The following is a 23150-nucleotide window of genomic DNA, read 5'->3' on the forward strand; positions in this document are numbered from 1 at the left end:
GGGGGAATGTTCAATACGCAATCGAAAGCTATATATATTTTGATACTTTTTCCCCTAGATATGGAAAATCGCAAAAGATCACAATTCCAAAGCAATATTATTTTCGGAAAATGATTATCGTGATTTAGTTTAAATTTGCCTGACTTCCGAAATTTCCTAGCAACGCCACTGTGATCTTCCGGGAATTTGTTATCATTCTAACTGGGGGGAGGGGGTCAGCCCCCTCCAGCCCTAGTGATTTTCCATAGTTTCATTTTCCGTGTTTAATTCAAAAGAGGGGAGGATCACCAACATGCAGATACTTTTTTGGCTATGTGTTTGTGCCAAATCTGATTAGGTTTTCGAACCAAAAATGTGTTTTTCAAACTGACCTGAGAGAAAGCGTTTAGTAGGGTGTAGCTAATGGTGCCAACATAAGCATTTTTGAGAACAGTATCTAGAAAATGTGTCCCTTTGTACGGTGGCAGTTTTAAAGGAATGCTAGGGGGCCACAGTGGCGTCGCTAGGGAGATCACAGTGGCGTTGCTAGGAAATCGCAATGACTTTGTTATGAACACTGCATTTTTGATACATCATGTAAGAATACGAAACTAAACATAAGTTCCTCCTTGTGCTCCCAATTAGCTACGCCTGACGTCATTAAGTAACACCACAAACTCCCACGCATTTGACGTGTGAACGAATTCTTGTTGTTCAATAGTTCATTCAAAATAGATTATGAAGACCTATTTTTTGCTGCATACGTATTTGTAATTTTGTCACCATGACGACGCTATTGCTAGCTTTTTCGCTCTAAGGAGGTGTTCAGGCCTCATTTGCCAACAAAGTGAGTGAGACAGACTTAATTTGCTGACAAATTTGAATATTCACCGAAAATACGCCCACACATCGCTAAAAATCCTCGATTTTGAGAAAACACGTTGTTCGAAATTGCAATTTGCAGAAGTTCAGCCTCACCCTATTCTTAATCTGTTCTTAACTTTTGACCAGTTTTGAGGCTCGTGTTCTTATAAAATTGTTCTTATTAAAAAAGAGTGTACACAATGTAGTAGGTCTAGGGGAACAACGAACAGTATTCCAAAATACTTTCATTAAAATCTCATTCTTTTTGTATTTCAAGATTATCTTAGTTATTTTTGTTCACAGGCCTAACTATTTTCTTTTTATAAGAATAATTTTATAAGAACACGAGCCTCAAAATTGGTCAAAAGTTGAGAACAAATTAAGAACAAGCTACTGTAAAATTCAATTTTGATCAACTTTTTATCTCAAAAGCCAGGAGTTTTAGCCATATGTGGGTGCCTTTTCAGCGAGTACTCAAATATGTTGGCAAATGAACGTTGTCTCACATAAGGCCTAAAGCGAAAAAGCTAGCACTCGCACTGCTCCTCCCTCCCCCCTCAACAAATTAAGAACAATCCAGCCTCAAAATTAAGAACAGTCAGCCTAAACTTAAATTTAGCTACTGGTTCTTATAAAATAGAGTGTTCGTATGTAAGAAATTATCCGGACTTTTGAACCTACCCCCTTCTCCGCCAGTTATATTTAGCGTGTTTTCGGCTCATATTTCATTTGTTAATAGAATTCTCCTGGTAAATTCACTGTTCACTTATAAAAAAGATTTGTTCCTTGATTGATTAAATATTGACAAAACTTCTTCCTTTTATAATTGGTTTGGCAATGTTGAAAGAGAGTGAGCGATTTTCGTGCGTGTTTATGTCATCATATATTGTGTCAGACTGGTAATATGATAAAAGTTTGTTCATACACCCCCGCATCCTATGTTACTAAGCAAATCTCAGTATAAATAACAGTGATGGAGCTTTCCACAATGTTTCCGGGGGCAGTGAGGTTAGCTTGCAACTTGCAGTACAGTGCTTGCAGCTTCCAACTTTTTCAAGCTTGTTACAGGAACAAAAGACACAACATTCAGGAAGTAGAAGTAGATGTAATTCGCGCCTGATTATGACATGTGGTCGCGATCAAAAGAGCGCGCAATTCTTACATCCGATTCCGCGGAGAATGTTATCAATGAAGGCTGTTTTGATTGTCAGTTCGATCGCCCCCCTGAATGAAACAAAAGACAATATTTGACACCCTCAAGACTTTCAGTTGATATAACGAATTGGGTTGCCTAACTCACATAGAACCGATAGAACACAGATGAACAATCAGAAATCGACCTTCCGTGTAAATGATGAGAACACTGCTCTGGCAATTGTCATTGAATTGAGACTTTGCAATTATTGATGGAGCGTAACGCAAGGCGGCTGTTTTCTCATTTTGAACAGAACTCCAGGAAGAAGCAAGCCACCGAAAATGCATGACATTGCTGTCGTAAGAGTGGTGCATTTAATTATCGCCACTTTGATTGTTGTACCGCCTCTCCCGTTCACAGAAGCGCAACATCAGTGCACATCGCTGACATGGCATAAGAATACGACTGCAGACTTTATTATTGCAGGCATTTTCCCAGTTCATTATTACGCAGCAAGTCACAAAAAATTTGTTTTTAATCCGGCTGGTTTAATGTGGGTCGAAGCAATGCTGTACACAATAGAACAAATAAACAAGGATAGGAAACTCTTGCCAAATATCACGTTAGGGTTCGCAATTTATGACTCCTGCAATAATGCAGATTTTGGATTGCAAGCTACCCTCGACATTATACAAGAACCAAAGGTGATTCCTTCCGCTCCTAGAAAACAATTGACCTATAACCAACCTATGGAGGCGGTGAAGTGTTTCTGCAACAAAACTAAACCCCCAATCGTCGCAGTTGTCGGAGACGCTGCTTCTTCGTCGTCTATTACCATTGCCAGCGTGCTGGGAGCTAATGGCGTGAAGATGCCGCAGATCAGCTATTCGTCAACCTCAACAGCCTTGTCAAATAAGAACTATTATCCTTCCTTTCTGAGAACAATTCCACCTGATGAGTATCAAGCTATGTTTATAGTTGACATACTGAAAAAATTCAACTGGACTTACGTCTCGTTCATAGCCTCTGACGACGCTTACGGGAGACTTGGTGTCGAAAACCTTCTTCCTCGCCTTGAAAGTCAAGGCATTTGCGTTGCAGTAAGTGAAGTTTTCGAAACAACAAAGGCTGGAGAGAGAAAAGTTACTGAAATTATTAGCAAACTTGTTGCAGACAAGAAATCGACAGTAATAGTTTTATGGTGTCAATACCCAGAAGCGGATGTTGTCTTGAAAGAGGCAGAAAAGCAGAAACTGTATGACAGAATATGGGTTGCCACAGAGACATGGGGGAGCAATAAGCTCGTATTTAATGTAAACAAGCGTGTTGTAAGTGGACTTCTTGGAATTATTCCAACCACTGTGGTGTATCCAAAGTTTGAAGACTTTTTAACATCCTTGTCCCCAAATAAAACTGCATACAACCCATGGCTGGATTTGTTTTGGAGAAACAATTTTGGCTGTAACTCTACAGACAATATCACCTACTATTGCAATAATACTCCCACTGCTACAGGCTTACCAAGGAACAAATTTGCTAATGTAATGGATGCTGTTTACTCAGTTGCGCATGGTTTGCACAATGCTTTTGATACGTTTGGTAAAAAGATTCAACCTGACACGCTGCTTGATTTTATCAAGAAAGTGAATTTTGTTGGAAAAACAAGCCTTACAGTCAGCTTTAATGAAAATGGAGATCCAGGAGTTGCTTCATATTCATTGACAAATTTGCAAAGTGATGGAAATGGTACAACAAAATTTACAATTATTGGTGGTTGGGATTCAAGATCTCGATTGCTTTCATTGTTACCAGGAACAAGGCCTGTTTTTTCTAATTGGAGTACAGCACAGCCAAACTCGAGCTGTTCTGAACAATGCCAAGCTGGATATTTTGCCTTTACATTTCCATCCAAGCCTTGTTGCTGGAGATGTGTGCCATGTGCCAGTAAGATGGTACAGCCTAAAGCTGGAATGAAAGAATGCATTCTTTGCCAAGGGGAAAAAGTTGCAAATGGAGAACGAACACAATGTGTTGTTCCAATGTACAAACATATTGCACTCAACAACTTTTGGGGTCTTTCTATTTTTGTGTGCTCTCTGGTAGTACTTTTCATTGAGGTTGCAATTTTGGGTGTGATTTTGCATCGCTGGAATACCCCATTGGTCAAAGCAATGAATCGAGAGTTGACATTGTTGCAACTTGCTAGTATGACAGTGATATTTTTAATGCCACTGTTGTACATTTGGAGACCAACCAGTGCAATTTGCAGCCTGAGAGCATTTTACTTTGTAATTTGTTACACTGCGTCTGTTTCAGTCACATTCACAAAAACAGACAGACTGCTTCGTATTTTCAAAGCATCAACTGCTGGGAGGTTGAAAAAAACAAGCAGAGTTCTCAATAACAAGATCCAATTTTTGACTGTTTTTGCACTCACGGTTATTGCTTGCCTGTTATGTACAATTTTTCATTTTGTATTTCAACCAAAGCTTATCGAAAAAGTTGGACAGAGTGCTGATGGGACAGAAATGACATTTTCATGTGGTTCAGACTTTGATGTGTTGTTTCTTATTCTTTTGAGCTACATCATTGGAATTTCTTTGACCTGTAGCATATTTGCTTTCAGAGCTCGAAAACTCCCAGAGAATTATAATGAGGCTCGATATACAAGTTTTGCAATGTTCTCGTTTTGCCTTGCCTGGCTTTTTTTCCTCCCATTGTACTTTAGTATGAGTACACCAATTACAAAAGAGTTCATGATACTGATCATTTCATTGATATCCACTTCAGCTAGACTCTTCATACTTTATGGGCCAAAAATGTTTGTCATTGTATTTCGGCCAGAGGAGAACACAGTGGAGAGATTTAGGGCCAAATTGAAAGCACAACAAAGCTACAAAAAGTCAACCAGTGGGGCATCCCCCTCACATCATGCACGCAGTCAACATGAACGTGGAGCAACTTTGAAGACACCTATGTCATCCCCAAAGATATTTGACACATCACAAACAAGGAATCTTGCATTTGAAATTTCTGTTGAAAATGGATAACCTCTTCAAAGACTACCTGCTGAAACTATTTTTAAAATCCAGTGAACAAAATGTTTAGATTTAATGATTTATCTTTATCAATAATAATTCAGTGATAATGAGTTTCTATTTGTTTATTTCAAAGTTTTCAGAATATTTTTTCTTAAATGTTAGTTTGTACAACATATTACTGAAATTGTTTATCAATATCTAATTTCTGACTTTCCAAACTCAAAATTTTTATTCTATAGCAATTTCTTATAATCTTGACTCTTGATATTAACTCAAGGAAGTCCAGTCTGCAATTTCTTCTCGACAATCAGTAGACTCGGAGCGCAGCAAGTTTGCCCCTGCTGCCAAGAGCAAAGTTCCTCCTCCGACACAGCCAAAGAAAAAAGTTCCTAAGGTCATCAATGAACCACAGGAGGCTGTACAGCAGCAATACGTCTCTACTGTAGATACTACGCATGATGAACCTAGCCCTGTGCAGGAGCAAGCTCCTGTTGTTATAGAAGAGCAAAAGGAATTACCACCTAGCCCTGTGCAGGAGCAAGCCCCTGTTGTTATAGAAGAGCAAAAGGAATTACCACATGTTCCAGCTGTAGCCCAGGATTTGGTATGTTAATTTATAATTTGCCTTCTCCAAAATTTTCGTATGGCAATGAATGAATGAACTCTTCACAGAACCTGAACAGTTTTCTTGTATACTTTTTAGAGATGTCTTTTGCGTTCCTTTGCGTTAAGCATATCGTAATTCAGAATCAGGCGATTTGTCATATTGTCCTTTAAAGCTAGACTATACTAAGATTGCGCTGAGTAGAAGGAAAAGATTTTGGAGGTTTATAAATACACATTTAAAATAACATTAAGAGCAATGTTGATTCGGTTGTGAAGCGCAAAGAGGGTATTGTGTGATGAATGGCTATTAAACTGAAGGAAAGAGTTAAATATTGAAAGAGAAAGTTCATTCATATTGGGAAGTACGCCAGCTGCAAGAAAGAAGTCCATCAAGGAAGCCTTTAGTATGGCCGTTGAAAGGAACTCTTAAAATAGCGTTTAAGACGAGGAATTGCTGCGCAATCTAACAATGTGCAAATGAAATGGGGAGGGGCAAAGCCGTTACGGGGGCATGTGTCTCTTTCCAAATTTGCAAAGAGTAATATTTAGCACAAAACCATCTGAGTATATTCTCTGTTCTTATGTATCCCTTCCGAACGCCAGATAGTATAGTTGAGTGGACTATTACGTTCCCAATATTTTCATACCATGTGGGAAGAGAGGGAAAGTGCCATTGCGCCCTTCCTTTCCTTAGCAGTTGTATGAATATATTTAAAAGTTAATTTTTTCTAGCAGCTCTTGGCTGCTTTAACAAGATATATTCACGTTTTATCCGTTTGTACGGCGAAATATTGCGCTTAGATCCTGAAATACAGACCCTAGCACCTGCAACGCGTAATTGTTTCCATGGCTGAAGTCGCCGCACAGAAGTAATGAAAAATAAAAGTCATTAGCAAAACTACAGAGAATTATTTTCGTTAAAGGCGCTTCAAAATCATTAAGCTACTACACACCGTTTTAAACCATAGAAAAGATTCACTATGGATTGGACGGTTTCCTTTCGTTATTTAAAAAAAACGAAAGTGCTGGCAAGTAGTTAATTGTTGAAAATATAAAAGGAAAAGCGACACGACAATATAAAGATGAACAAGATGATACAGCTCTGCAGAGGGTGTGAGCAAGTACATCGCCTCGCTAGTCAACCAAACAGCTTTTAACTGAATATTGACCTTGACTTTTTTCGGCAAGAAATGTCCAGGTTGTTTCTCACTTAATCCGTTTGAGGTCTCCGTGTGTCCTGGCCTTGGCTAATGTATTTGAAAAGGAGCTTTTATCTCTGAAGTAAGGAAGAAATAGCATGTTTATCTCTGGAGCATTTTTATTTCATTCTAAACTCGTTTTTATATGGCTATAAACTCAAATCAAACGTCTGCTTCAAGACTTATTTTGTGAAAAGCATACTTAAAATACTAACTTATTCAAGGTTTGTTTGTAGAACCTATTTAACATGTTATATGATACGAAGCTAAAACGCTAAAACATACGCGGAACGCTACAAAACGGAACCGTCAACGCTAGAAGTCCTCGTGAACTCTCACTCTCCATTTGAAGCAATGGAACGAATGTGCCAAGTTTTTATAGCAAATTCGAAGATAGACGTTCTTGGATAAATAAAATAGGAAACTACATAGTTAACATCTTGCAAAGTAGCAGAGTGTTCAAAAACAACTGAAAGACATCCCTAAATGACTGTATATTTGAATTTTCCTCCTATGAGTCAAGAAGATTTATAATCTATCCAAATCAGCTAAAGTATTTCTGGTGTCGATCGGTGACGAATTTCCTTTGATTTACGGACTGTTGTTTAGTACTCAGTTTATCTCGAGATCAAGAGAATTATCTTTAAAATTGACTTTGAAAAGAGAAGCATTTTATGACATTCTTCAGCTAGGTATAATCTGCCACTCTCCAGAGTATAAAACGTCAGAACATTGATCGAGAACCGCAGCTGTTGATGGAAATAGGCCATTCAGAACTGCGAGCACATGGCTGTAAAGTTATAAAAGTTTCACCTTTTCTTGATGTGCTTTCAAGAACGACGAAGAAAATTTTGCACTGCTGTTATTTTGTTCAATGTTTTTGTTGATAAAAGAAAGCACAGTTTATTTTTAATAACAATTCTTGCTAATTACCTGCTTCACCTCCCACCAAAAGTCAACGTTGCATAAGGTTTTTACAGAGTTGCATGGATGTAGCCAGTGTTAATCTTTCCATTACAACATCGATTTAAGTAAACTTACAGATTGAGGTTGATTTTTAATAAAGGTCTCAAAATTTGAACAGGATCGTATTTCAATTTTGGGTTATCTCAAGTTTTGCGAGAAAAGAAACTGGGGCCAAAATAGGTGAATGTACGAAATGAGAAGGATTTTTGATAAGAGTAAATTAATTAGGTTTCGAATCTTCGGCTCTGAACTTGTATGCTGCCGATACAGAACAGCATGTAAGAACAGCATTTTGTCAGACCTTGTAATATAGCAGTGAGAAAAACTCTAGAGTGCGAAGCTTTTTTAAGGTCTCTTTTGATGTTAGCTTTCGATTGACGTAGCGATTAGAGACACAAAAAATTTGTTGAAATTTCGGCCTGTCTTCGTGTTTTGAAATGTATCATTAAAGCATTAAATCAACCTTTTATAGCCGGAGCCTGACCAGCAAACCTTTTCAACTGAAGCTGAAGTCGAACAGCAAAGTGAGGTAATCTTATAAAAATTCCCATTTTTTGTTCATTCAGCCCATTGTTAAAGTATTTTTTCAAGTAAGGAAATATACATTTCCCTTTAACGGAAACTTCCCATTCACATACACCCTCTCGCAACAGACACCTCACAGTAAAAAACCTCTCAAAGTAGCAGATTCCTCCCAGGAAGGGACACCTCCAAGTGATCTCCGAATAAAGGACAAGTAGGTTGTTCCAAAAATTCTTCCCAAAATTGTAGAAGCAACTTCAAAATTATCAAGCTAGCAGTAACTCTAGTTTCCTTGGTAGGGATAAAATTATCTATTAAGAATGATATGGTGGGTATGATAAGATGGCTATAACCAGTCTTCACAAGGTAGCCTTGACCGTAAATTTTAAGCAGTTGTTTTTCATGCAGTTGTTTTTTGTTATTGTTGTGAGTTGTTTTTTGTTATTGTTGCAGGAGGTTGACCACCAAAGTCAGGCAGCTGAAACCGAAAAAGAGCCCGAGGTAGCGTTACAATGTTCCTACAATATGTTGTAGTCTTAAGAGCGTTGTTTGAGTTCAAGTCCCGCCCGATCGTGACACAAATTTTTATATATACACGTCTTGGCTTTCTGGGAATTGTCTGTGCATCTGACCTCAAAATAACCACGAAGACCAAGAGACATAAGCCTGATTTACACGAGACGAATTTTTTCGTGCGAAGCGAATTTTTCGCCGCGAATGCGCGAAAAATATGCGCAGAAGTAGAGATTAGAAAATTCGCAGCGAAAAAGTAGAAACCATTCCTACTTTTTTGCTGCGAACTTTTTCGCCTTGTAAAATAAACCAATCAGAACAGCATTGGAAGACACCTGACTTCTGTTTTGGTTTCAGATGGCCTGCGTTTTTCCGCATTCTTTTTCTCAAACACTCTCGCCTTTAAAATATCAATAAAATAGGTTGGTAATTATTCATTTCCTGTTCCTTGTACACAATCCATGTAAGTTGATTTATATCAGATTATTATTTAAAAATTTGAATTTCAAATTTACGAAAACTGGCTTGAAAGTTTCATCGTTCTACTAATATGGCAGAAATAAAAAAAAATAGGCAAGATTTTTTCAAATTGCTGAATTGTTGGTGCTTATTGGCCTGCTCAACAGCAACAGTTTTAAGCAGATGCACTAACGCGAAAAATTCGTCTCGTGTAAGTCAGGCTTAAGAGTCTTCACTGTAAGCGGCGCTTCCTCGTACTGACTGCTGTTTGATTTCCAGATGAGGTTCAAGACTTTGAGAGGAAATTTCCAAAAAAGACAGGGCGTTGTTGCAAAAGTAAGCGACCATCCATAAAGTACGTATGCAATCCTAATCCCCCACCAATACGGACCCGTACTTTTTTACGCCGCCCCACCACCCCCCTCTCCCTTCGGCTTTTTCACGCCGCCCAACAAAAAGAATCCCAACGTTCTTTATAGCTTTCACTGTGTTTTTTTAAAAATTTTATTTTCAATTCAAGTATTACAAGGGTTAAAATGGTAGGAAAAATTTTATTAAACGGGATTCGAAAAAATTTGGTAGTTTGTCACTTTTTACAGTCTTGAAAGTTTACTTCAATAGATGGGGACTTGAAGTAAAGAAGCACCGACACCTGTCGCCGAATCCCTTTCAATTTCGTTTGTTTTCTTTGCAATTAGCAAGAAGTAAATTGTGAATTTGTGTGTTCAACTGCTCTTGTTACTGACGCGAAAATAGCAAAAATCTCTAAACACAATAGGCTCCCTTTAAAAAGAACGGAAATTGAAAAAGATCAAATGGATCAAGGGAGATATGTTTTTAATCAACGCGAATGAGAGCTTTGTTTTCTCCGTCCATAGTGATTAAATATAGTTTCATTAGAGTTAATTTTACAAGGGATGTTGTAGAAGATGTTTTTACGGTGGGTTTTTATTTTATTTGTGTTATTCAAATCTGGGTGGTAAGGCTCATGCTTTCATTCCTGCATTAAGCCTTCAAGTGCTGCTTTTGTGACTTTGGGAATAAAAGAGAAGTAGGGGTTTTGAAGTTTGTGTTTTTGAATGAAAGTTTGTCACTTGACTCGGATGAGTGTATTTATCTGCTTTGGGTACTATGTCTGCGCTGTTCTCTTCTCCTGTCTCTCCCCCCTCCCAATCCCCTTTATATATAAAGCATGGTGTGTTTTTTCGAATCAGTGTTTCCACTTTCAAGGAATTTTCCTTAGATCAAGGATTTTTTTAAGGAATTACAAGTTCTAAGGAATTTTTTAAGGAATGGCAAGATTCAAGCAATTTTCAGAGTATTAACTTTTTTTCCAAAAGTTCAAAATATTTTCAATGTTTGCTTTTTTAGATGTGTAATTTAACAACGAGGATATAGCGTCTTATGCGTTAGCAACGAAAAAGTTGCGGTAGAATTGTCTTAATGACGACCCAAGAGGTTGTCGGTTGTTGATTTTCTTATAGCTTTTTTAGGTGATGACGACCCATCACCGATTCTAAAGGAAACTGGTGTTTTTGAATAACTTTTTCCGTATTTTTGAATAAATCAGATCGTTTCTTTGGGCTAAAACAATTGGATTTAAACTTCATTTCGAATTGCTCTATCGTCACGATGAAGCGAAATTTTTTTGACGGTAAAACTGCAGCTTTAGCAACAGAATAGAGAAAAAGATACTAGCAGAAATTTCGGAATACGTGGCTAGAGGATCCCCTCTTCAAGTTTTATAATTTATGATGATTATTTGACTGTTTCAACACCTTAGCATTCAAATGGCCATTTAAAGCATAAAATGGATGAATTATTCATTAATCGTTCAAAATTTGTAGATGCATACTGACTGTTAGTCATGGGATGACCAATTTTTGGGATGGAACTAACAAGGAAATATTCACAGAAAATAGATTTCCGGTTTAAGGAATTTTAAGAAATTTTGAAAAATTTCAGCCTCGCTTTAAGGAAATTTAAATTTGAATAGTGGAGGCACTGCTTCGAATCCATGTTAATTTCATTGATCTCTTGGGGTTTATGGATTATTTACATTTTTTTATGATTTTCACTGTTCTTTATGTTTTTGGTGTGTCGGCCCCTTAGTGGAGGGGAATGTGCACGTTTCTTGTCAAATCCCTGCCCAGAACTTAAAGTTGCTTTGTAACTTGAGCTAATCAAGTTATATATAAGGTTTGGGTTTTATTAACAAGGATAAAAAATGTTTTGAGCCAATCAGACTGTTTGTTTACAATTTCAACCAGCCAATGGTATAGCGTCAAAGACAATAGAAATCTGAAGAGAAAATAGCATCGAATCAGCCGCAACAGTAACGCTCGCACCTCCTATCCAAAGCTGTGGGGAAAAACCGGCGCCACAAAAAGTTAACGCTGAACGCAAAAATTGTCATTCTTGAAGTTCTTCATACAATTATGCATAGCAAAGGAGTATATCTAAAACTTTGTCGTCCCCATTTTTAAAATTCGGTCGTTAACCAGAGATAAGCGACGAAACGTTTAGCCCATTATTGCCCTGATTGAATCTGCTTACGTTGGTTATAGTTGGTTGTACTCCAAGAAAACGGCATCAAAACATTTTTCATCCTTGTTTGGTTTTAAATAGGTTAGGTGGAGCGACCTGTGTTGATGCACCAACGGAAAATGGACTGCTATTATAAAGGAATGTAGCCCCAAGACTTGATTAAGGATGTTGCAGTTCCTATTGGTTGGATGATGGGGGTATTTAATTTTAATTCAAAGACTTCCTTTGTTAAAATATCCCCTCCCCCTGAACAAACCTCTGCTTTGGCAAACCCCTTCGCCATATGCGCATGCGTACTTTACGGATGGCACCTAACAAGAATCAAACGCCTTCTGGGAAGACTCCGATAGCTGCCTTAAATACGAATAGCATAAACCATTGGCAACTTTCAGCATTAAACAGAAGCCGTATGTACGTACCAGTGCTGCAAGCATAGCCCTAAAAGAACATGAAGTGCGGATAGAGAGTTAATGTTTTAATCATTTAAAATGACAAAAGAACATTTCTATGTATTCAGTATCCTTTAATTTGATGTAGTCGTCGGTGCTTAGTCGATTTGTACACTGTGCTTGTTGCGAACTTTGGTATGTCTAGTGTGCAAATTACAGTTTATAACCTTCAGTTAAAGTTCGTTGGTATAAACGGGGGAGTTAAGAACTTTCTTTAAAGTATTGTAGTAAAGTAGTTAAGTACATCCACCAGCGCTTCATGATTTGGTTTCTTACATACGGGTAACTTATAATAGTACAGTTATCTGTTATTAAATATTCTAAGATCGACATACGGCTGACCGTAATAAACGAGGATTTTTCTTCATTTATTCAGGATAGTAATCGCATTACTTTGCCGTTTTTAGATCACTTCAGGAACTCAGAATGTCTGCACTGCACGAGCCTTGTTTGACTATAGGGCAGGTGTGTACATACATTACTTTACAATTAAATTTTGCTTTTTCTTTGAACCATTCTTCCTTTCCACTCGCCCATCACCAATTTCCATGCCAAATCATTTCTTAGTACAATTCTGAGGAACAGAGCTAATATAGATGCCGTTGGATGATTTTTGATAAACTACACTCTTTTTTTATAAGAACAATTTTATAAGAACACGAGCCTCAAAAGTTAAGAACAAATTAAATACAAGCTGAGGCTGAGCTTCTGCAAAATGCAATTTTGAACAACGTTTTTTCTCAAAATCGAGGATTTTTAGCGATGTGTGGGTGCATTTTCGGTAAATATTCAAACTTGGTGACAAATGAAGGTTGTCTCACTCACTTTGTTGGCAAATGAGGCCTGAACACCTTCCTGGAGCGAAAAAGCTAGCACTTGCACTGCTTACACCCTCTTAATTTAAGAACAAATAAAAAACAATCCAGCCTCAAATTTTCGAAAAAATTTAGAAAAGTCACCCTGAATTTAAATTTACTGGTTCTTATAAAAAAATGAGTGTAGGTATCAAATCTAATTCGCTAGAAACAAACGGAAAGCAACAAACCTTACTAATTCAAGAAGTCTCCAAAATTTAAACACAATCTACTGTTTTGTCTTTTGTTTCCTCGGCATCCTTTCAGGTTGTACGCAAATTTTAACGAATAGTCGCTCATACTTTACTGCAGATTCCAGAGAGTGTCCACTTTTCTTCATTATTACAGTGCCGAGAACACTGATAACAAAAACTTCAAACAATGAACAGTTAACTATATTCAAGAATTGTTTTTCTATTGTCAAAGCCTTGTGTACGTAGTCTCAAGGCAAGGGTGACCTCAATACAATGTGACGTTGTGAGAGATTTTTTTCTTTCATTAACAGAGGGTCAGGATGAAATAAGTTTTGATCCTGGCGATATCATCGAAGGGATTGAGAAAGTTGACGAAGGTTGGTGGAGGGGAACGGCTCCAAGCGGAGCTTATGGACTCTTTCCTGCTAATTACGTCGAAATCATTGACAACGAGGAGGTTAGAGAACTTCATTGCCTCAAATGATTGCTTGCAGTTATGCATTAGATTTTCATAAACTGCTTACCTAGTAGAGTTGATATTAAGAAATGTAATGTTAAGTATTGATATATGCCTTGTTCCATTTCATTCCAATTTCCAATCCAGCTATTGCCTCGGAATGTGGATATTCCCAGTGGTCGAACTGCGAGGGGGGTAACTTATAATAGTACGAAGGAATTATATCGGCTAAAAGTCATCGGCATGTCCTGATGCTATAACGCTGTTTTTGTAAATGGACATTTTATGGTTTAAATAGCACCCACCTGGTGCAGTTCTTTTGTAAATACCCAATTGGAAGTGATGGGGCAATATCGAAGCCTCATCTGCATTAGTAAGTTTTGCATGAAAATTAAGCCATTTCTTTTAAAATGCTTTAAATAATGGTATATTTAAAAGCGCAAGAATTTTATAAAATGTACGTTTCCGTGTAGACGTAGAACTTGTTTCATTAAGGTTAGAGCGCAGATTTTCAAGCCAGGTCCATATAGACGTTGCCTAAATCATAGAATTGTGTCGAAACGGAGAAACCATTGACAAACTACAAAAAAATTTGGTTTAGTTTGCCAAGAGTTTTGCCAGGAATTTGAGCCTAGCCATGTCAAATGTAAAGTTTTTCTTTATAGCCAACCACCAAAAGGCCTATACATTTTACCCTTGATATTTTTTTTACCAAAAAACTCTATTCCCTTAGAATCTCTTGAAGGGCAATTTAAATTTGCTGAAAAAATTGCAAAAATTTGCAAAAATCTGAAAAAATTAAATTTGCAAGAAAAAAATTTGATGACACAAATTGGAGTGCTGCTGAATGGCGAGGGGGTATATCACAGAATACGAAATCCAAGAGACAGCTCTTCAGAATTGTGCAGTTCTACTGCCGCAAGCCCATTTTATATTTTCATAGAAGCGCATTTGTGTTCGTAGATGGTTCGTTACATAAAATAATCAATGTTGAAATCCAAATGAGACAATCTGTACAAGTAGATGCTTCTTGATCTTCCCGAACCATCGCACTATGTCCCAATTAATAAAGTTCCAAAGCTGCCATTGTTTTCTATATATCTGGTTTCATAGCTTTGAAAAAAGCAAACATTTAGTAAACTAAAGCTTTTCGTCTGACACTCTTCAGAGTTTAAAACGTCAGAACATAGATCGAAAACTCTACGCTAGGAAATATATATACCCAGTTGTGGATCGAAATAGGCCAATCAGAAACACGAGCACATGACTGTAAAGGTTGACCAATCAGTGCCGCTTGCCTATTAGAATGTTACCAATGGAGTCCTAAGGTGAAAACGAACTCCTTTTGTCTACACAGTAGCGGTTTTTTCGTGCTTATGTAGATAGATTCTAAAACTGCTAGGTGGAACGACGATCGGGCTTTACCAATAATCCGAAACATGTCGCCATTATAGTTTTTTGCACAATCTGGGTTTTCTAGCAAATGCTGCCCGATAGCAGAATCGCAGGTCTTATTAGTAATTTTGGATTTGCAAGACCGAGGTGGCTGTTCTCTTTGGGGATGTGTATATATACTGGGTATATATATTTCTTAGCGTAGAGTTTTCGGTCTATGTTCTGACGTTTTAAACTCTGAAGAGTGTCAGACGAAAAGCTTTAGTTTACTAAATGTTTGCTTTTTTCAAAGCTATTTACAAGTTTTGTACCACCAAAAGATTATTTGCATATCTGGTTTCATACACCGTGTATATATAATATCTGATATCCATTTCAGAAGCAGCCTACAGAAGCACCAACCATTCAGACTCCAGCTTCTCAGGCCGAGGAACAGGCTCCAGCTTCTCAGGCCGAGGAACAGGCTCCAGCTTCTCAGGCCGAGGAACCGGCTCCAGCAAGTCAAGGCTTTTCTGCCAAAGCACTTTACGATTACCAAGCAGGTTTGTAGCATTCTGTTTTATACAAAAAAATGCTTTTCTAAAGTTTAGTTTCTTGTTCATGTACAGTTATATTCTGAAATTTCCAAGCACAGGAAAAATAATATTTTTTCTTAGGGCCTGTTTATATTGAGAAAATCATCCCACCTTCCAGCCTGTGAGCTGAGAGGTGAGATCCCACTCTTCTATAGAATCCTTTGTGTTTTTCGTCTTGCTTTTATATGGAAAGCAAGCCAGTCCGGCTAAGTGAGACCCCACTTCATGAGAGGTGGAATTTCACTGAGGTGGGATGAATTTTTTTCATATAAACGCTGAACAGTGGGATGAAGCTGTAAGATTGGATGAAATGTTCATTTAAACGCGATCAAATTTCGTCCCACTTGTCAGCAAACAGGCTGGAAGGTGGGATTATTTTCTCCATATACAGCTGGAAGGTGGTTTAGAAATTGCATGTAAACATTCGACGATTTTATCGCATCTGCCAGATTATGGGTTGAGAGGTGGGATTAATTTGCTCATATAAACAGACCCATAGATTTTTTTCTTTTCATCAATGCCTAACAAAAGTACTATCTGGATAACTTACACCCCTCTTAAACGAATATTAAAGACAATCAAGTAAGTAAATGTAGTAAAAAAAAGAAAGACAGAAGAAAGAAAGAAAGAAAGAAAGAAAGAAAGAAAGAAAGAAAGAAAGAAAGAAAGAAAGAAAGAAAGAAAGAAAGAAAGAAAGAAAGAAAGAAAGAAAGAAAGAAAGAAAGAAAGAAAGAAAGAAAGAAAGAAAGAAAGAAAGAAAGAAAGAAAGAAAGAAAGAAAGAAAGAAAGAAAGAAAGAAAGAAAGAAAGAAAGAAAGAAAGAAAGAAAGAAAGAAAGAAAGAAAGAAAGAAAGAAAGAAAGAAAGAAAGAAAGAAAGAAAGAAAGAAAAAGCCGCTCGGAAAGTCGCTCAAGTATCTTTGATCCTTGAATCCTTTTTTCCTGATTCTATTTTGACTCCCAGAATTCTAGCTGCATGCTTATTATTAGGGGTGTTCTGATTTTGATTAAAGGGTTCTAGACGTGGGATCATAAATTCCATAGATGCACTCTTTTGGCATTTAACGAAAAGTAGCCAAGTCTTGTATTTTTTTATTGTTTTCGATAAGACATTTTTTATTGTTTTTCTGCTGTCTATTTTTCCTTAAATTATTATTAAAGCTCTGTTCTGAATAGATTTGAATTTCAATAATAGCTTTAATCAAGCTTCATTTGCAAGATTAAAAATGGTAGTTTTGAATGCCACAAAAAAAGTTATGCCTTTATACTTTTTCCACCGCATAGCTCTGCATGGGCGCCATCGGCATTACATTTTAAGCATTTTTTATCGTTCATTTATCGTTCATTTGGTAGATCTACGTGCTACATTTCAACCTCAACCATTTATGATTTACTGTTATCCATGTTAAAGGGTTCATTTGGTCCCCTATTAGTAAAAGCAAGATAAGTCAATTATCCTTGTTCCTATTGCTAAAAATCTGAAGGCACGAGCTTAACAGGTTCTTTTAAAAAGTAAACTGCCTTGATAAGCAAGTAAAGACTTGATAAACGTTCTCTGCTGTACGTGTATGGCTATCTGTAGGAAACAGCCATTCAAACGTCTTTACATTTAAAATGTTACTACCATACTGCTTATTGGCGAGAGTTTCATGTATATAAGTTATGATGTCGTATTTGCTCCTGTTTCAAGAACACCAGTAGTTTGTAGCTCTTTTGCTCTTGTACATTTTTAATCCCAGTTATTTGGAAGTTTATTCATTGCAGGGCCCACGCCACCGGGGGGCCAGGGTAACCATGGCCTCCTCCCCACTTTTTGCGACCTAGTTTTAAAGCTGCTGTAAGGGTAAAGAAGCTTTCGCTCCCTACTTTTGCTAGTCTTGCCCTCGAACTTTTCAATTTGTGGCGTGGGCCCTGCATTGCATAAGATTGTTTAAAAGATTTAGGAATTGATTTCAAAACATATACAGGGCTGAAGTAAAACATGACCTGGTATATACAAGCTCTGGATTTTATGACCTCGAATAAAGATTATTTTTGCAGCCTTTTCAAAAGTGCTCTCAAGCAGGCTGTCAAATCATGGCAAGCTCGTGAAGCACTCTGAGTCTTTCCCCTTCTTGGTTGGGTGTCTCTGCTAGGTTTTTTTGAAAAAATGTCGTATCGAAAACTGCTACTTGAAAGAGCGTCGACTTTGATCATTTTATCAGCAATGCGTTTTCTGGCCATCCAAATTAAAAAGCAATGAATTTTTTTTCTAGAGGCAGGTCTGAAACCCAACTGATTTTCTTCCAATTCGTGAAGGGTACCATGAATTTAGGTTATATCTTATCCAGTTTATTTTGACCTCTAACCAAAATTTTAAGTGACATGCCTTGCTTTGGTTTTCATTTTAGTCAGTTTTGTCTATTTTTGTCTAAAGCAATAGCAAAAAAATAGGACTTAGGCAGAAAGTTTGTGGGACATCATTGAAGATGCATTAGTTTGACATTCGTATATCTTTGCGTTTAATTTGTTTACCTACAAAGGCTTGCTAGCTTTTGCTTGCCTTTTAACTGTGATTGCGAAGCGACGAAGGAGCTAAGGGCGTATATTCTGGATCTAGTAATTTTATATTCCGCTGACAGCGCATATATTCAGTACCTAACCGCTGACATTAGGACCAGCAATGTCAGATAAAGCATCGTCAACTTAGGAAACACGTGATGGTCCCAAACATACAAAATCGAAGTGATGCAACCACAAAACTGTCTTAAAAATCGGTTGTTTATTAACATAAAACATATATCTTTATGAATCCTCCTAAACTTCATTGCTTTGGAACTAGTGAAACAAAATTTTAAAGCCGAGAGATCTGATCAATGTAGCAACTTGCTGTCTCTGGTTTAAAGGATTAATTCTTACTGCTTTACTGATCTCTTTTTCCGTGTAGCGTTTGCACAGAACGCTAAAGAGAGATCAACATCAATTACAAAGAACTACGCACATTATAGCAAAATGTTAATTCACGAATTTTTATAAGAAGCTTGTCCCATGGTTGCTTTCAGTTTTGTTGATTTAAGAGTTGCAGTTTCTAAATGTTTCTCAAATACCAATTGCTAGCGAGCTAGTTTTGAAAAAAAGGAACAGGTAACATAAGATGGCATGAAATTTATATCATCTATTTAGTAGGAAGGAATTCTTCCTCCCTTTATCTATGTCAGTTGTACAGCAAATAGATGTCATATCGTTGAGGTAAATTTGATAGCAAGGAGTTCTTCCTCCTTTTATCTATGTCAGTTTTACAGCAAATAGATGTCATATTGTTGAGGTAAATTTGATAGCAAAGAGTTCTTCCTCTTTTTAATCTTCAAAGATGGATTTCCGAGCAGTTTTAAAGGTTGAGGCTGATCAGTACTATGGCTTCTTGATATTTGTTGTCATCTTAAGGCTCCGTTTCTTAAAGACAGTTTCTTAATAAACATTTGCGCGTATGCCTATGCCTTAGTTTCTACGTCTCGTGTTTTTATGAGAGTTGAACAGGCAAAGGCACTTGAATTCTGCAGTTTTTCTAGCCATCCACTCAAATTTCCCCTGCTTAACTGCTTGCAATTAGCAGAAAGCTGTGAGTGAGAAGCATCACTAATAAAAGCAAGCAACGAAACTCTGCTGGTTTTTGGGTTATTTCACTGATCAACGTGTCTTTAAATTAACAGAATGCGATGCCTTTAGAAGCCTCTTGTTGTATGTTTCTGTTGTGAAGTTAAACTGCCAGTCCCTTCATCTTGATTTCAAGAAAATGCTTTGAACTGTACTTGTTTTAGAATCACTCTGTTTGTACTGAAGTATAATGCCAGAAAAATTGTTTGGCAGCAAAATTTGAAAATATGTATTATATATAAGCATCGACATTGAAAGAGGATTGAAAACCTTCCAATCATAGAGTTTAAATAACATAACCAAGTATTTAAGGACTTGTAAGAAATGTATGGCCTGATGTAGCATTGCAAGTTTTGTACAACATAGGTTATGTTCTTACTTGGAAGATATTTCGTCTAACCATTCCTCGTTGCTTGTAGCCTTGTTTATTAAGTTCTAATGTGATTTTGTAATTAAGAGCTATTTTTCTCTCGTTAACAGAGGGTGAGGATGAAGTAAGCTTTGATCCTGGTGATATCATCGAAGAGATTGAGAAGGTTGACGATGGTTGGTGGAAAGGACGGGCTCCAAGTGGAGCTTATGGACTGTTCCCTGCTAATTACGTCGAGTTGCTTGATTCACAAGAGGCAACGGTACGTACAATGTAAACAGATTATGCATTTTCACGTTCACTTTTCATAAACGTGCAATACCGAGGCTAAATCTATCAACGGCTTTGGTATTTTTTAAAGGTTCACTAGATTATATTTTAGTGCCTTAAGTTAGAAACTGAATTTAACTGGTTTTATGATGCAGTTACGTCGAAACTTCGTCACTTTTTAGGGCACAACCGAAAGCCAACTCGAAGAGGCTCAAATGACAAGTCAGCCACAAGGGATCTCCGCCCGAGCCCTTTACGATTACCAAGCAGGTATAAAATAGAACTTCGCTTCTATGTAACCAGTTTGCTTGTTTGCCCCCATCCTCGCGTAATTTCTGTTTTATTATCAAGTACCATCAACTCAATTTTATTCAAATTTGTGACTGAAATTTTGACAATTATGAAAATGGCTGTTATTTTGGCCGTGCTCAATGGCATCTTTTACCGCGCTCTTATAACGTTATTTGACTTGCAATCCATTCGGAATATTACCCGTGGTAGTTGGTACCTAATCCCTCCTCACCGCACAAGTACTGCTTTTCCCTCTGTAGTTGATCTTGGAAACCCTATATTAATTCCTTATACTTCTCGCTTTCCTTTATGATTAGTTACCCCTTCTGAAAATAAACAGAATAGCAAGCAAGAATAAATGGTCATCTTTATGTTTCAACATATATCATTCCAACCAGCTTTACCCTTATGAAAATAGCTCTTAATTCAACTTTCTTTTCCATATTATTGATAAAAACTTTCCCCCACGCTGATCATACCAAATGCATACAAATCTTAAAGCATTTTTCATTTTATGCCTCTTTTCGTAAGATCCTATACCCTTCTGTGTTTTTATGTGATGCTTAGTACCAGTCCTCTCACAGTGCTCTAAAAATAACTTCTTTTAGCTGACGAAACTGAAATTTCATTTGATCCTGATGACGTCATCACGGAGATTGATCAATGTGACGAAAACTGGTGGAGAGGACAAGCGCCTGATGGACGTTATGGGATGTTTCCTGCGAACTACGTTGAACTTATTTAGCATCAAACAAAGCGATTTTCCGCTTTATTAAATCAATCGGCACGATATCTAGCTTTTTAAGAAAATTTTATAGATATAAAACTAAGCTTGATTCTTATCAGGGTATAAATGTCACGCTGTACTTGAATGCAGCAAAGACCAATGTGCTGTTCTTAAGAGGAAGAGGTGTTTTCGTGAGAGCATGTCTTATGTTGCTGAGTTGAACTGAGTAAAACAGAAGTGCAGCTTTATAGGCCCCAGATTAAAGCCAAGTACATTTTATTTGCTTTAATTCTAAATGTTTTGTCTTTGCTTATATCTCCACCTTGTACTCCTCGCCAATTTTCTGTATCCACATTTGCACCCAACGTTAGCTTTTGATAATTATTTTTTGTCAAACAAACTTTTTGTAAAACGGTTCGTAAAGATTAACTCTTAGTAATATCGTCAGATGTTGCTTTGTGATGAACAGTTGACATTTGTTCTGCTTTTATTATCCCTTGTGGTCCCTGTGTTGAACGTTGTCGTCAGTGTTTTTGGTCTGCAGAAATGACACCGGCCAACGTGCAAACGACAAAAATAAGGCACCTAGCCTGTTAATTCTAACGATATGATTGATTTATGGTTCCCTAGCTTATAACTTATAGAATATAACACAACAGTATCATTTGAATAAGCTAAATATCACTTAAACTTAATAAAGGAATGAACTTTGATGAACTAAGGAGCACGTTGTATCGAAGTCATAATCAGGTTTCTTTTTCTAATCGAGCATTTGTTTTGTGACCTGTTTTATGCTCACTGTATATTACGTAGACACAGTTGCCCATTAGTGAAAAGCTGTGCCCGAGATGAAAGGTTACTAATCTGAACACACCATTTCGTAAGTGCAAAAATACTCTAATATTCACAGGTGATTTTATTCCTGATTTATAAGTTAGAATGAGTTGGAGGGTTTCGCAAGGCTGACTTAGACATAGTAACTAAAGTTCTGCCTGTTAACGCAGAATTTCTAGGAAGCTACCCAGTGAAAAAGGACCTAATAAAACGTTAAACATCGATGACTATATAGTGAATAAGGTTGATTATCGGATATGAAGAAAAATAACACAAGCTAAATTTTGTATCAAAAGCCCTTCACCGCCACAGTGGCGGATTTAAGGAGGGCAACTAGGGGCAGTTGCCCCTCCCTCGACGATCTGGAGCAAGTATAGCGCCCCTTTTTTGGAAATTGTGCGCCCCTTTTGAAGAATGAGAATCAGGTGAAAAATTTCGTGAGACTAATAGGTTAATTTGCTTCAAGGATTACTTCAAAGTTATGTTGTTTATTCCGAAAATGGATCTGAAATTGTTGTATACAGCGTACTCTCGTCATCAATTTTTGAAAATTTTTTAGCGCCTCAACTAACAACTGCCCCTCCTTCACGTTTGTTTTGGATCCGCCCGTGCCTGCCACAAATACCGACATTGATTCAAATATGGCTCAATGGCACCAAAAAAGGCATGTTTACACGGGATAAAACAGGTTCCAAACAGAACCAGGCAAAAACTGACTCTAGTTCACGTCAGGTCCAGTAATCAGGGGTGTAGCTAGGGTGTAACATCTACCCCCCAGTTCTGCATGAGTTTCTTCCTTCTTTTACACTTTATGAGTTTTTCGGTAATTCTTCAGTTACTCCACAATCGGTAGAAACGCCTATCAGTAGGTGAAATAGCAACTAGATTTTTCTTCATCTATGTCTCCGTCGGTAAATTTTACAATTGATGACCCTCCACTCCCTTAGTCTAGAAGGTCAAGATACACCACTGCCCGCATTGGCTAAACAGGAAGACATTTTCAGAGCAAACATGCTCCATTGGAACCAGATTTGGTACGGTTCGAGCTTCTACATTTTGTACTATGAAACAACGAAGCCTGAATATTAATAAAGCAGAATAACAAGGTTAAATGCAACTTGGTAAAATAGAGAGAATCTGCGGTAGAAGAAACGTCAACGAATTGGCATTTGGCTATTAGTGGTGTCCTTCGAGGATTAGTTTTGGGATCTTCATTGTTGATACTTGTCAACAATTGGCTGGGCTGGGGGTCTCAGGGGACGGCTGTGCCCCC

General features: G+C 37.4%; 2 protein-coding genes across 4 annotated transcripts in view; both read left to right on the forward strand.

Annotated features, from left to right (window-relative positions):
- The window catches only part of LOC135696343 (drebrin-like protein B), a 38812-nt gene extending 17253 nt beyond the window's left edge, over positions 1 to 21559 (forward strand). The window contains exons 10-18 of one of the 3 annotated variants that reach the window (XM_089112430.1): positions 5297 to 5623; positions 8263 to 8319; positions 8766 to 8813; positions 12688 to 12745; positions 13640 to 13785; positions 15560 to 15722; positions 19866 to 20017; positions 20208 to 20295; positions 20925 to 21559. In XM_089112430.1, the coding sequence (XP_088968556.1) occupies positions 5297 to 5623; positions 8263 to 8319; positions 8766 to 8813; positions 12688 to 12745; positions 13640 to 13785; positions 15560 to 15722; positions 19866 to 20017; positions 20208 to 20295; positions 20925 to 21061 (1176 nt within the window). In that variant the 3' untranslated portion in view covers positions 21062 to 21559. The remainder of the gene's footprint in view (positions 1 to 5296; positions 5624 to 8262; positions 8320 to 8765; positions 8814 to 12687; positions 12746 to 13639; positions 13786 to 15559; positions 15723 to 19865; positions 20018 to 20207; positions 20296 to 20924) is intronic. The other 2 variants (XM_089112431.1, XM_089112432.1) reach the window with 2 other exon arrangements.
- On the forward strand, positions 1268 to 5210 carry LOC135695871 (extracellular calcium-sensing receptor-like). Its single transcript, XM_065215065.2, has one exon. It carries the CDS (start codon positions 2320 to 2322, stop codon positions 5026 to 5028), a length of 2709 nt encoding a protein of 902 aa, XP_065071137.2. The 5' UTR covers positions 1268 to 2319; the 3' UTR covers positions 5029 to 5210.
- Positions 21560 to 23150: the final 1591 nt, after the last annotated feature.

This window comes from Rhopilema esculentum, chromosome 14 (assembly GCF_057945365.1).
Source record: "Rhopilema esculentum isolate cy_ngs chromosome 14, ASM5794536v1, whole genome shotgun sequence".
NCBI classification, from domain to species: domain Eukaryota; kingdom Metazoa; phylum Cnidaria; class Scyphozoa; order Rhizostomeae; family Rhizostomatidae; genus Rhopilema; species Rhopilema esculentum.